The 13036-nt window shown below is 38.7% G+C and overlaps 2 protein-coding genes across 2 annotated transcripts; both read left to right on the forward strand.

The window, feature by feature from the left end:
* The first annotated feature begins 377 nt into the window (after window positions 1-377).
* LOC127904758 (uncharacterized) lies at window positions 378-897 on the forward strand. The gene has a single exon (XM_052449398.1). The coding sequence runs from the start codon at window positions 391-393 to the stop codon at window positions 895-897; it is 507 nt and encodes a 168-aa protein (XP_052305358.1). The 5' UTR covers window positions 378-390.
* A 5239-nt stretch (window positions 898-6136) lies between these two features.
* Window positions 6137-12756, forward strand: LOC7467420 (ABC transporter G family member 25). Its single transcript, XM_002325516.4, has 3 exons — window positions 6137-6491; window positions 6625-7450; window positions 11641-12756. The coding sequence occupies exons 1-3, from the start codon at window positions 6345-6347 to the stop codon at window positions 12663-12665; spliced, it is 1998 nt and encodes a 665-aa protein (XP_002325552.3). The 5' UTR covers window positions 6137-6344; the 3' UTR covers window positions 12666-12756.
* Window positions 12757-13036: the final 280 nt, after the last annotated feature.

Genomic DNA, 13036 nt, shown 5'->3' on the forward strand with positions numbered 1-13036 from the left:
TATTAGAAATAGATAACCTGTATACTTTAGGTTTCTTACTGTAAAACTGATTCTATAGGACGATAAACTGCAGGACAGTAATTGATTCATAATATATTGGAATGACTATAAGTGCTTTTGTATAAATATGTGATGTGATCAATAATACAATTCATTCCAGCAAATTCTATTCTCTCTTTTCAATTCACATGGTATCAGAGCAAAGGCTAAGATCTTAAATCCACAATCCTTAACATCTTTTCTTTCGCTCTTTCCTTTCCATTGTCTTCTATGGATTCTTCAAAAACAAATATCTCAAGTCTCTATTTCACTCATCATTCCGATCATCCAGGATTAATCCTGATTTCAAAACCATTAAATGGAGATAATTATTCTACTTGGAAAAGAGCCATGACTCTGGCCTTAAATTCCAAAAATAAATTAGGGTTTGTCAATGGCTCAATCAAAGCTCCCTCAGAAGAAATTAATCATGAAGAATATGCAGCATGGTCTCGGTGCAACGATATGGTTCATTCCTGGATTATCAACACTCTTAACCCAGAAATCTCAGACAGTGTCATCTACTACTCAACCGCTCATGAAGTATGGGAAGATCTTTATGAACGATTCTCTCAAAGCAATGCACCTCGCATCTTTGAAATTCAGCGAGACATTGCTTGCCTCCAGCAAGAACAACTCTCAGTCTCTACATATTACACAAAATTAAAAGGGTTGTGGGATGAACTATCTTCCTATAACGACACAATACGGGGAACACAGCAAGAACAACAAAAAATGATGCAATTTTTAATAGGATTGAATGATTTTTACAGTGCCATTCGCGCACAGATCTTGCTGATGAATCCCCTCCCTTCAATTCATCAAGCATACTCTTCAATCTCACAAGAAGAGAAATAACGTCTCCTAAGCTCAACGCTTACAGATGATTGTTCTGGTAGCAGCGCCGCCATGGCAATTCGACACAGCAATAGTAGAAAAACTGGCAATTTTAGTGCAGGAACAGGGAGACCTGAGCGATTTAACCACTCATATGGGTCACATGACTTCAGATCGCAGGAGAAATCACCAGAAAATACCAGCGAAGGACGACGATTTCAGCATGACAGACGACGCTCTGGCGGAGGCAGAGGACTCCCTTATTGTTCACATTATGGAGAAACGGGTCACTGAGTACAGATCTGCTATGAATTACACGGGTACCCATTGGGTCACCCAAAGACAAGGTATGGGTCAGGGTCAAAACATTTCAGCAACAAAAATCCCATAGCCAATCATATGTCCAAAGAAGCCTCTCCAGAAGATGGACAACCACTTAACGGGATTTCACAGGAACAATTAAAACAACTTCTATCACTTTTAGACAATAAAAGTAAAGGACCCAGCTCTCATGCAAATGTCGTGTCTAAACCAGGTTTGTCTGAAGTCACTTCCCGCAGTTGGATCATTGATAGCGGAACGACATATCACATTTCTTCTAAATTATTTTCTAACAAGCATAACAAATGCACATTGCCTCCAGTACTACTGCCTAGTGGAGAAAAGGCTAAAATTGTTGCAAAGGGCTTTTTACCTCTTAATTCTGTTTATTATCTGCACAATGTGTTATGTGTACCTACATTTAAAGTAAATTTGATATATGTCAGTCGTTTGACAAGAGACCTGAATTGCTCAATAATTTTCTTTCCTTAGTGGTGTCTTTTGCAGGATCTGGTTACAAGGAGGATGATTGGTTTGGGTAAACAACATAACAGACTTTACTATTTGGTGGCTCTGGCGACAAAGCAAAATATGACCAACCCTTCATCCACTATCACTCAACCAACCTGCCACTTTACCATCTCATCCACCGATCTCTGGCATAATCGCTTAGGCCATACATCACCTTCCCGGTTATGTTTTCTTGCCAAAAAATTTTAAAATTTTTCCATTCAGTCAAACATTATTTACTCTGTATGCCATTTGGCGAAACAAAGTCGTTTACCTTTCAATCCTAGTGTAATTTCTTCTACAAAACCTTTTGCAATGATTCATTGTGACATTTGGGGTCCTTATCGACACCCTTCTCTCTCTGGTGCTCATTACTTCCTCACTGTCGTTGATGATTTTACACGTTTCACATGGATTTTCTTAATGAAACATAAAAATAAGGCACAATCACTCCTAAAAATTTTCTTCAATTATGTTCTCATTCAATTTGAAGTTCACATTAAAATTCTTCAAAGTGATAATGGTGGAGAATTTCTGTCACTTTGCCCTTTCCTTCAAGAAAAAGGAGCTCTTTTCCAACATTCTTGTGTTTACACACCTCAACAAAATGGGGTTGTGGAACGCAAGCATCGTCATATCTTACAAGTAGCTCGCGCTTTAAGATTTCATGCTCAACTCCCACTCCAATTTTGGGGTGAATGTGCCCTTACTGCTGTCCACATCATCAATCGACTCCCTTCTCCTATCCTCTCTTTCAAAACTTTTTTTAAACTTCTCTATTCAAAACAACCTTTTTTTTCTCACCTCCGCGTCTTTGGATGTTTAGCTTATGCTACCAATGTCCACGCTCCTCATAAATTTGCTCCTCGTTTCATTCTTTCTGTTTTTATCAGTTACCCTATTGGTCAAAAAGCATATAAATTATTTGATTTATCCAACAAATTTTTTTTTACTAGCCGTGATGTGCGATTTTATGAAAATACTTTTCCATTTGCAAATACCAAACCCATCTTTTCTTCCCAAAATTACGATTCTGGTCCCATTCCATTAATTACCCCCGATCACAATCTTTCCATCGCCAAAACCATCATCACTGCCCACCCAAATTAACCCATCAGACACACAATCCCCCCACCCCCCCCACCACTCTCCGCACATATGGCCGCCGCCCAAAGCCCACCGATCCCACGATCAATCAATCACTCCCGATTGCTCACCCTAATCCACCATCCACTCCTCTATCACTAGACTCAGACATACCTGAACCACCAACACCTTTCACTGACACAAACACCACCATACCACCCACACCTACCCCGCCTCGTTGATCCACCCGTCATGCTGGCCCCCCAGCCAAACTCCGCGACTATGTCTGCTCCAATGTTTACACTACCCAATCATCCTCCTCACTACCCGGTCCCCCCAAAGGCACCCGCTATCCACTGGCATCATATGTTTCCTACCACAGATATCAACCTCTACATCGCTCCTTTATTGGTACAATCAGCCGTATCACAGAACCTCGTTCTTATTCAGAAGCTGCTGCCCATCCTGAATGGCAAGCAGTTATGCAGTCTGAATTACAGGCACTTCAGCATTATAACACCTGGTCCCTCACTTTATTACCAGCGGGCAAAACTTTGATTGGCTGCCGGTGGGTCTACAAGGTCAAACACCGGTCTGATGGCTCTGTGGAGAGATTAAAAGCCCGTTTGGTTGCCAAGGGTTTCACCCAACTTGAAGGAATTGATTATCAGGACACTTTCTCCCTGACTGCCAAGATTGTATCCGTTCGCTGCCTACTTGCTCTGGCTGCAGCTCGCGGATGGACACTTCATCAATTAGATGTCCATAACGCCTTCTTTCACGGTGATCTTTCAGAAGAGATTTATATGTCTCCGTCGCCGGGGCTTCTTCGACAAGGGGTGGAACAATTAGTGTGCCATCTCCATAAGTCCGTATACGGGCTGAAACAAGCATCACACCAATGGTTTGCAAAATTCTCTAAAGCCATCTGCTCTGCTGGATTCAAACAATCTCAGGCCGACCACTCTCTATTTACCAGGCAACGAGATAAGTCATTCACTGCCCTCTTAATATACGTTGATGACATTTTGATTACTGGAAATGATCCTATTAGTGTTGCTATGACTAAAAAATTCCTGCACGGTCATTTTCATCTTAAAGATCTTGGCCCCGTAAAATACTTCCTTGGTATAGAGTTTTCAGCCTCCAAAAATAGAATTTTCATTACTCAACGAAAGTATGCATTAGAAATTATTGAGGATGCAGGGTTATTAGGTGCAGCCCCTGCCGATACCCCCATGGAATGTGGTTTAAAATTGTCGGACAAGAGCGATTTGCTCAAAGACCTGGGTCGTTTTAGGAGACTGGTTGGTAGATTGATTTATTTGACTGTTTCAAGACTGGATATCACCTATGTTGTGCATGTTTTGAGTAGATATATGGAAGCAGCCCTTCGGGTTGTCCGATACCTGAAGGGGGCGCCTGGTCAAGGCCTGTTCTTTTCCTCGAACACTGATTTCAAACTGAGAGCTTATTTTGACTCAGATTGGGCAGGCTGCCCATTAACTAGGAGATCTATCACAGGGTACTGCGTGTTCCTTGGCCCTTCATTGATATCTTGGAGATCAAAACGACAGAAAACTGTTTCACTCTCCTCTGCAGAAGCAGAGTATCGTGCGATGACATGAGCATGTTGTGAATTGACATGGCTTCAATGCCTTTTGAGGGATTTAGGGCTTTTGCATCATGAACCTGCTTTATTATATTGTGATAATAAGGCTGCACTGCATATTGCAGCCAACCCAGTCTTTCATGAGCGCACTAGACATATCGAGATGGATTGCCACTATATTAGAGATAAGATCCAAGACGGTTCTGTAATAACAAGACATGTAAACTTTGAGCATTAATTGGCAGACATCTTTACCAAGCCCTTGGGAAAAGAAACTTTTGTTCCTATGGTCTACAAGTTGGGAGTGCAGGATATCCACTCTGCAACTTGAGGGGGAGTGTTAAGAATAAGAATCCTATTAGAAATAGATAACCTGTATACTTTAGGTTTCCTACTGTAAAACTGATTCTATAGGACGATAAATTGCAGGATAATAATTGATTCTTAATCTATTTGAATGACTATAAGTGCTTTTGTATAAATATGTGATGTGATCAATAATACAATTCATTCCAGCAAATTCTATTCTCTCTTTTCAATTCACATGAGAGTGTGGGGAAACTTCTAGGTGATGAGAAATACCTAGTTGCTAGGCAAACACGAGTGAATAGGAAGAAGAAAGGCTGAATCTAGTAGGGGTCTGAGTTGCCGTATAGGAGCTGAGAATTTTCAACGAGAAATTAACCCTATATATATATATATATTCATTGATATATTTTAGTTCTATTATTTTAGTGTAAAATTTTGATGTTATCTTTATACGAGCCACTCTTTGGATTTTTTAAGGTATTTTCTTAGAAATTTCATGAGCAAAAAATTCAAAGGATATGATAAGGAAAAAAGAAAATAAAAGAAAAGATGATAGAAAAAAATTCACAATGAGCTTTATTTTCTAGTTATTTAAAAGTTTAATAATGATATTGAAACTTTTAGTAATCCATAAGAGTAACATTAGAAATTGAAAATGATAAGAATAAAGGTAAAAGTTAATAAATCTATAAAGCTATATATAAATGAACTTAACCAAAAAAAAAAAAAAGAAGTTTTGACTATATACACACACACTGATAGAGATAGAGATACATTACATCATGTGTAAAGAAGGAACATCGATCAATATTCCAGAGATATTAATAATAATGAAGTTGACTTATTAATTGGTTGAATTAACTTCGATATATTTAAACAAGCATTGTTTTAAGATTTTTTTTAATTAAAATTTTATTTTTTAAAAAAATCAAATTTAAATTGAATTTTTATCATGTCAACTCTTATCTAATTTAATTTAAAAATTAATACAAGTATACTCTAAAAATGACACACACAACTATATATCTTAATGTTTTTACTTTTTAGTACACAAACAAGATATTTTTTTTTATGTAAATAGCAATAATTGCTTTTCCACCTCTCCGATCTCCACTCCCACGTCTCAAAGCTCTTTCTCTCTCTTTTAAGATTTATAATAATAATAATAATAATATTATTATTATTATTATTTTTATTAAACATAAAAGAGAATTAAAAAAAAATAGAGATGAGAATCTAAGAAAGAAAGGGGAGTCTGAAAGTGAACGGTGCTGGGTTGATCACTTTGGTTGGAACAACTTTTGAAGAGCTGTCACATGATCATCTAATTGCCACGTAGCCCATCTCCTGTAGGCGTTTCACTTTGACGTGGCAACCATTCGCCACCTTTTCTCCTAAATATATACCCCTCTCTGCGACGCCCTCATGGTCTCTCTCCATTCTTGATTTCATCATCCACTCGTTCACTCACTTCCCTGCACTCTCCTCTCTCTCTCTCTCTCTCTCTCTCTGAAACCAAAATATAAAAACAATACCCTCATTTCCCATCAATTCTCTCTCTTTGCCCCCCTCCTTTTTCCTCTCTTCTTTTATTTTTTCCTTTACCCTTTTCACTAAAGAGAAAAAGACCATGCCTATGTTTAGTACTGGTGTAGAAACTCCCAGTAGACACTCACCGGACGGCCCAGATCAATCCAAAGTTTGTCCTCCTCCTCCTCGAGATTCCTGTGACATCCCATCTCTATTGTTGTCGTCTTGTTATCCTATTACGCTCAAGGTACTGCGAAGGGTTCTAGCAGGGTTCCTTCTTCTTCTTCTTCTTCTTCTTCTTCTTTCGTTCTCGATCGACTCATTAATTTTGATGATAAGTTTGACCTTAACGCCGTTTTGTTTTTGTTTATTTCATGCAGTTTATGGATGTGGGGTATAGAGTGAAATTTGAGAACAAGAACAAAGGAAGTAATATCAAGAGGATTTTCGGCCATGGCCCCACAATTTCTGATCAATTTCAAGAACGTACAATCTTGAATGGGATCACTGGCATGGCATCCCCAGGAGAAATCCTGGCCATTCTTGGTCCATCAGGAAGTGGAAAATCAACGCTTCTTAATGCAATTGCCGGAAGAATCCAAGCAAACGGTTTCACAGGAACAGTGCTCACAAACAACAGAAAACCAGCGAAACAAATAATGAAAAGAATTGGTTTTGTAACTCAAGATGATATCCTCTATCCCCACCTTACAGTCCGTGAAACCCTAGTCTTTTGCTCTTTACTTCGCTTGCCAAAATCACTATCAAAGCAAGACAAAACTTTGGTAGCTGAGTCAGTTATATCCGAGTTGGGGTTAACAAAATGTGGGAATACAATAATTGGAAACAGTTTTATACGTGGGATTTCTGGTGGTGAAAGAAAGAGAGTGAGTATAGCACACGAGATGTTAATAAACCCTAGCTTGCTCATTCTTGACGAACCCACGTCAGGTTTGGACGCAACTGCGGCTTACAGGCTGCTTTTGACATTAGGGACACTTGCACAAAAGGGAAAGACTATTGTTACATCCATGCATCAACCTTCAAGTAGAGTTTACCAGATGTTTGACTCAGTTCTGGTGTTAAGTGAAGGAAGGTGTTTGTATTTCGGCAAGGGAAGTGAAGCAATGGCCTATTTCGAGTCGGTTGGATACTCGCCGTCTTTCCCCATGAATCCTGCTGATTTTCTCCTTGATCTCGCTAATGGTACGTATGCTTCAATCTTCTGTTTAATTTGCAATTTTGTTTATGCTATCTTATCTCTCTCTTTTCCCAGTCGCGGTTGTGCGCATGACCAGAATCCTTCGTATCTAGTTAACAACAATTGCACGTGTTTGTGCCATATTGAAAACCTTCTCTTGTGTAGCACTAGCTAGAAGATAGATCCTTGAAGCAATGTGCCCATGAGCATTAACTTGGTGGGGGTAGTTAAGGCTTAAGATGGTAGCAGAAGTAAGTTTTGGAAGACTAAAAAAGATGAGATAACTGTAGGACTTGATGAAGACGGCAAAACAGTCAGGTCATGAGGTGGTCCATTATATATGAAGGCAACATCATGTGGCATGTAGATGCACTACTTCTCCATACTTTTTTTTTTCTATGTCATCTGTATCGGTGATCAGAGCTAAGCTATAGTAGAGTTGTACACACAATCCCGGTCCCTTCTGGTATAACTCTAATTAAGTTCTGGGGCAGACCCACACTAGGTTATGGTGACCCACTGAACCTGCCATAACTATTTTCTGCCACACCACATTAGCTGTAGAGGCCGTGAGCGTGTGGATATCTTGTAGATTATGACTTGGCATTCATTTTTTAATCTTGATTTTGAGTTGGAGTTATTATATACGTCTTTACCAGCACCTTTCTAAAACCTAAGAAAAAAAACACCTGACAAAGTGATCAGCTAGCTAGCCAGCTGCCTTACCTAGTGGTGGTGGTTGGATGGTAGTGGTAGTGATGATCATAATGGTTTGATGAATCAATAATTATTCCAGTGTGATGCGTGTTTAGATTTTCGGGATCGTGATGGATGTAGGGATTGTTCTATAATAGTGGCGAACAATGTTTCTTCTGTTGCTCTCAACGTGTCCTCGTCTTCTTACCGATGGTCTCCTTTCCTTTCTTTATTTACCTCTTTTAGCCAACTCGATTTGACTTCTTATACTCTGTTTTATTATTGCTCCCTTCTTTTCTACCTTTCCGCCCTAATTCTTCCACGTGCGATCTGAAGCGCGTGTTATATACTCCACCATATCTCATCGAAAACAACGACTTGCCTCTTCATTTCGGAAAACATTAAACTATAGTTGCCAAACAATCTCTAAAATGAACAACTTGCCGTTCAAGGGTTGAGTTTCTCATGTTTGTGTGTTGGAAATAGAGGCTCCTTTCATAATTTTTGTTGAGAAGACAATGTTACTCGGAAACACTTTCCCAATGTGGGATCCGAGTAAAGGACAAAATAGGACCCAAAAGTACTACATATACATACCCCTAGCTAGAGGGAAGAAAATGGTATTAGAATGGACCCTGCTCTGCCATATATATCCTTAGCTATGGTTTTTGGCTAGCTATGTCTAGGTTTTATCCGAAGAATCACATCATTCGCTTTCGTTCGGAGTGGATGGAGTACCATACAACATTGAATTACATGATGAACAATTGAGTTGACCGACTTGTATAACTTTTCGAGGAGTGGTTCCTTACACTATTGCACAAGCCATCATGTAGAGAAATTGTCAATATTGAGTGCCGAGTGTCGTTACCGTCAAAGGGAATCGTCGTATATTTTTTGCCAAACTAGTATGTACGTATTAAGTTTCTTAATTGAAAAAGGAGCTAGACCCACGAAGTATTTTCATGTTAAGAGATGAATTAGGTTATGGAGTAATTAAGCTGATACTGTAGTATGCTATACTTTAATAAAGGAGGGAGCGTTGTGATTATCTCTGTGGAGCACACTCAAAGTTTGAAGGAAATTAATATATTCATTGTATGCCAATCTTTTTGTTTGGCACCACCACATTCGATCAAATTATATATAATATTTGAAAATCTAGGTTTGGAATGTACGTTTAAATATTATTGCTTCCATTATTTTGATGAGAATAGATGGGTGGGGGCAAGCCACTAAGACAAAAGTCCGCAAATAAATAATTGTAGTACAGGTTTACAGCCTAGGGTTAAGTGTACTTTTGACTTGTAGTTTTAATCCTCGGGTAATCTTGTTTAAGGCTAGGTTTATTACATTGAAAACGTTGGAGAGGTTTGTTTATTGTTTTTCTCTCTTTCTTTTTCTAAAGCTTTCTCTTTTATCTATTCTTGGACACTATGATGATAAGGTGGAGAAAATATTGGTGACGCCATTCATAGCGTGAGAAAGCATCTTTTAGTCTCAAGAGAACTTTGAAGGTGGCAAATGGCATCGTTGTCTCGTGATCATTGGTGTCTTTAGCCTTCTCTACTTACTAATCAATCTATATCCACCTAGCTAGTAGTGGATATGTAGGGAGAGGTTTAAAGATTTTGGCAACGTGGAAGTTTGGGCAAAAATATAGTTGGGGTCCAAGAGCCATTAACATGTGACGATATTATTTGATGTTTAAGTTATTGAAATGTTTTGGTCCATTGATTATGATAACTAGGTGGATTGGGGTCCTAGCTAATTCTGATGCTTTGTCTCCTAAATCCTGATCTTCCCTTCCATGCATTTTCCCTCTCCTTGGTAAAATCTGCTATTCACAGTATCAACATTTTAGGAGAATTTGCCGTCATATGTGACGAAAGATGTGTGATCTTATGGTGAGTGGTGACTATCTTGAAAAGATAGTGGCCACTGACCAACTTCTTGTGATCCTTGTTTAGCAGTGGTTGTAACAGTAGTGATTTTCCTATTCAGTTCCGTGCTATGTCAATGCCATCACTAGGATTCTTTCTTCTCTTCTGTCTTTTGGTCAAGTGTCAATATTTTAGTGGCAGATACCATGCGCTAGCTACGCATGATTGTTTTCCAAATTGACTCGAACATTTTGAAGATTGCACGGCCGGCCACACGGTACCACAGAAGTCTTTAAAATGTTTTCTTTCTCTCTTTTGCAAGCCTTTTCGCAACTCTTTAGCTTAGGATTTCTTGAAAGCGGGGGCACGTGTTGGGTTGTCTTGCATTTTCCTAGGGCATTCTCTCACAAAAGTTTCATAAAACAACTTTATCTGCTTTGATTGATGTTAAAATAATTGAAATCATACACTAATTGAATTCTATAGCAGCACAAACACTAGTGGACACCCACCGGCCCTACCACAAAGATTGGTCAGCTTTTGTTAGCTAAGCTGTGCTGCTCATTACTCGTTCTATAGTTTTGTGCATATAGTATGAATTTCAGCACTAAATTAATCACCATTATTTTTTAATCTCTAGTGCATTTCCTTTTTAGCTGTCTGTTCGTTTCGTTTTCATTCTTTATTTGGTAGATTTGGGTTCATATAAATGAGGTATATATAAGGTACATGTTACTGGTATCATTACTATGAATTTTGTTGGCTGCTGTAGCTTAGTGGTGCTGCCTGGTCATATCTTATAAGATATATTTTGTATGGTTGATCCTATGCTATCAGTAGGAATTTCCCTCCTCCCCTCTCACTTTCTGCTTCCAAGAAAAGCAACTCCACTCTATTAAGCATTTTCTTTGGATACTTATCCCTTAATTTTCAGTGCCATGTATCCCAATGATTCTGTGTCTTATTCTGAAATTCTATCTAAACTTGATAAAGCAATACCCTCTTTTAAAAAATCGGTGCGTCACTTGTTCCTATAATAGCTAGCATATTGGAGTTATATTCCAAAGTTCCCAGCCAAAAGAGACGAGGTAGTCTATTCAGGTTAAATTCCCATACATATAATTGTTTTGGTCCGTTGGCAAGCTGAAATGATCTCTGCATGTCCAAAGCAGCATACATTAAACTGCAACATTATATATCTAACTTTGAGCTCCAAGGAAAATACCCTGTTTTTTTTTTTTTATATATGAACAGGGCTACAGCTCTATAAATCTCAAAGTGGCTACCCTTGGAAAATCTCAAAATTCAGTTTTTAATCCAAGAAATCTCAATCTCTGTAAATCCCAGCTAGGAAGTTTGTATACATTTTTGTGGGAATTACTTATAAACAGATTTCAGCTTTGAGGTTCTGCGAGTGCGGTATTTCAGCATTGAGGTTCTGTAGTGGCCTCGTGATTGAATAGTGAATAGTATAATAATTGCAAAATTTTATGCTATGTATCTATGCATGGCTTGATTGTTACTAAAAATATTTTGAACAGTTGCTGGTTTAATGTCAGCTTGTTGGATATAATCTATACCTGAACAAATTTTAACCTCTTGATTAACTTGTGCAGGTGTGTGCCAACTTGATGGTGTAAGTGAATTAAGAGATCAGCCGAATGTAAAGCAATCTCTCATTGCATCTTATAACACTTTGTTAGCTCCGAAGGTGAAAGCTGCATGCATGGAGACTGGTAGTATTTCAGCAAAAGAGAACGGTTTCATTGGAAGCCATTCTTTCAAAGAACATAGAAGCAGCGACAGAATTAGCATTTCGTCTTGGTTCAACCAATTCAGCATTCTTCTTCAAAGAAGCCTCAAAGAACGAAAGCATGAGTCTTTCAACACTTTGAGAATCTCACAAGTAATCATGGCTGCAGTTTTAGCTGGTCTAATGTGGTGGCACTCGGATTTTCGAGATATTCAAGATCGTCTGGGTCTCCTCTTCTTCATGTCAATTTTTTGGGGGGTCTTCCCATCTTCTAACTCGGTGTTTGTTTTTCCTCAAGAAAGAGCAATCTTTGTGAAGGAAAGGGCCTCCGGTATGTACACTCTCTCTTCATATTTCATGTCTCGAATAGTCGGAGACTTGCCGATGGAGCTCATCCTCCCCACAATTTTTCTTTCTGTGACGTATTGGATGGCCGGATTGAAACCCGAACTGGGTGCTTTCCTTTTGACTCTGCTGGTTCTACTCGGCTACGTGCTCGTCTCTCAGGGCCTTGGCCTTGCTTTAGGTGCAGCAATAATGGATGCTAAACAAGCTTCAACTATAGTTACAATCACAATGCTAGCATTTGTGCTAACAGGAGGATTTTACGTGCATAAACTGCCACCATGCATGGCTTGGATCAAGTACATTTCTACAACATTCTACGTCTACAAGCTACTTATCAATGCTCAATATGGTGGAGGCAAGAATCTTTCATCTTTGCTGGGTTGCTCGCTACCTCATGGAAGTGATAGAGCAAGCTGTAAGTTCGTCGAACAAGATGTGGCAGGGCAAATTAGCCCAGCAATTAGTGTTAGTGCCCTGATATTCATGTTCGTGGGGTATAGGTTATTGGCTTACCTCGCATTAAGGCGTATAAAAGCTTAATAAGTTGTAGTTTTCTCAAAGGTTCTTCTTAATTACCTCAATGGCTCTAACTGTAATTCTCCCAAATATATATATCGATGATTTTGATTTCTTTTTGTTGTCTTCATGAATTATTATAACTACTCGAATCTTTCCCATTGAAGCAAGACTGAGGTTAGTTCTATCTCCATGCAATTTCATCAGTTTACTAAATGGTAAAAAGTGATTGCAAAATTAAAACCTTTCAATCAGATTAGGGTGAGATATAAACTAATAAACACTCTGAAAGAAATCAAATTAGCACACTAATCTCTTTTAATTAAGAATTAGAAAGAAATCAAAAAAATCAAGTTATTGCTAAGGTGATGAGCAGTGATGGATGGATAAGGATA

Source organism: Populus trichocarpa, chromosome 19 (genome assembly GCF_000002775.5).
Source record: "Populus trichocarpa isolate Nisqually-1 chromosome 19, P.trichocarpa_v4.1, whole genome shotgun sequence".
Taxonomy (NCBI): domain Eukaryota; kingdom Viridiplantae; phylum Streptophyta; class Magnoliopsida; order Malpighiales; family Salicaceae; genus Populus; species Populus trichocarpa.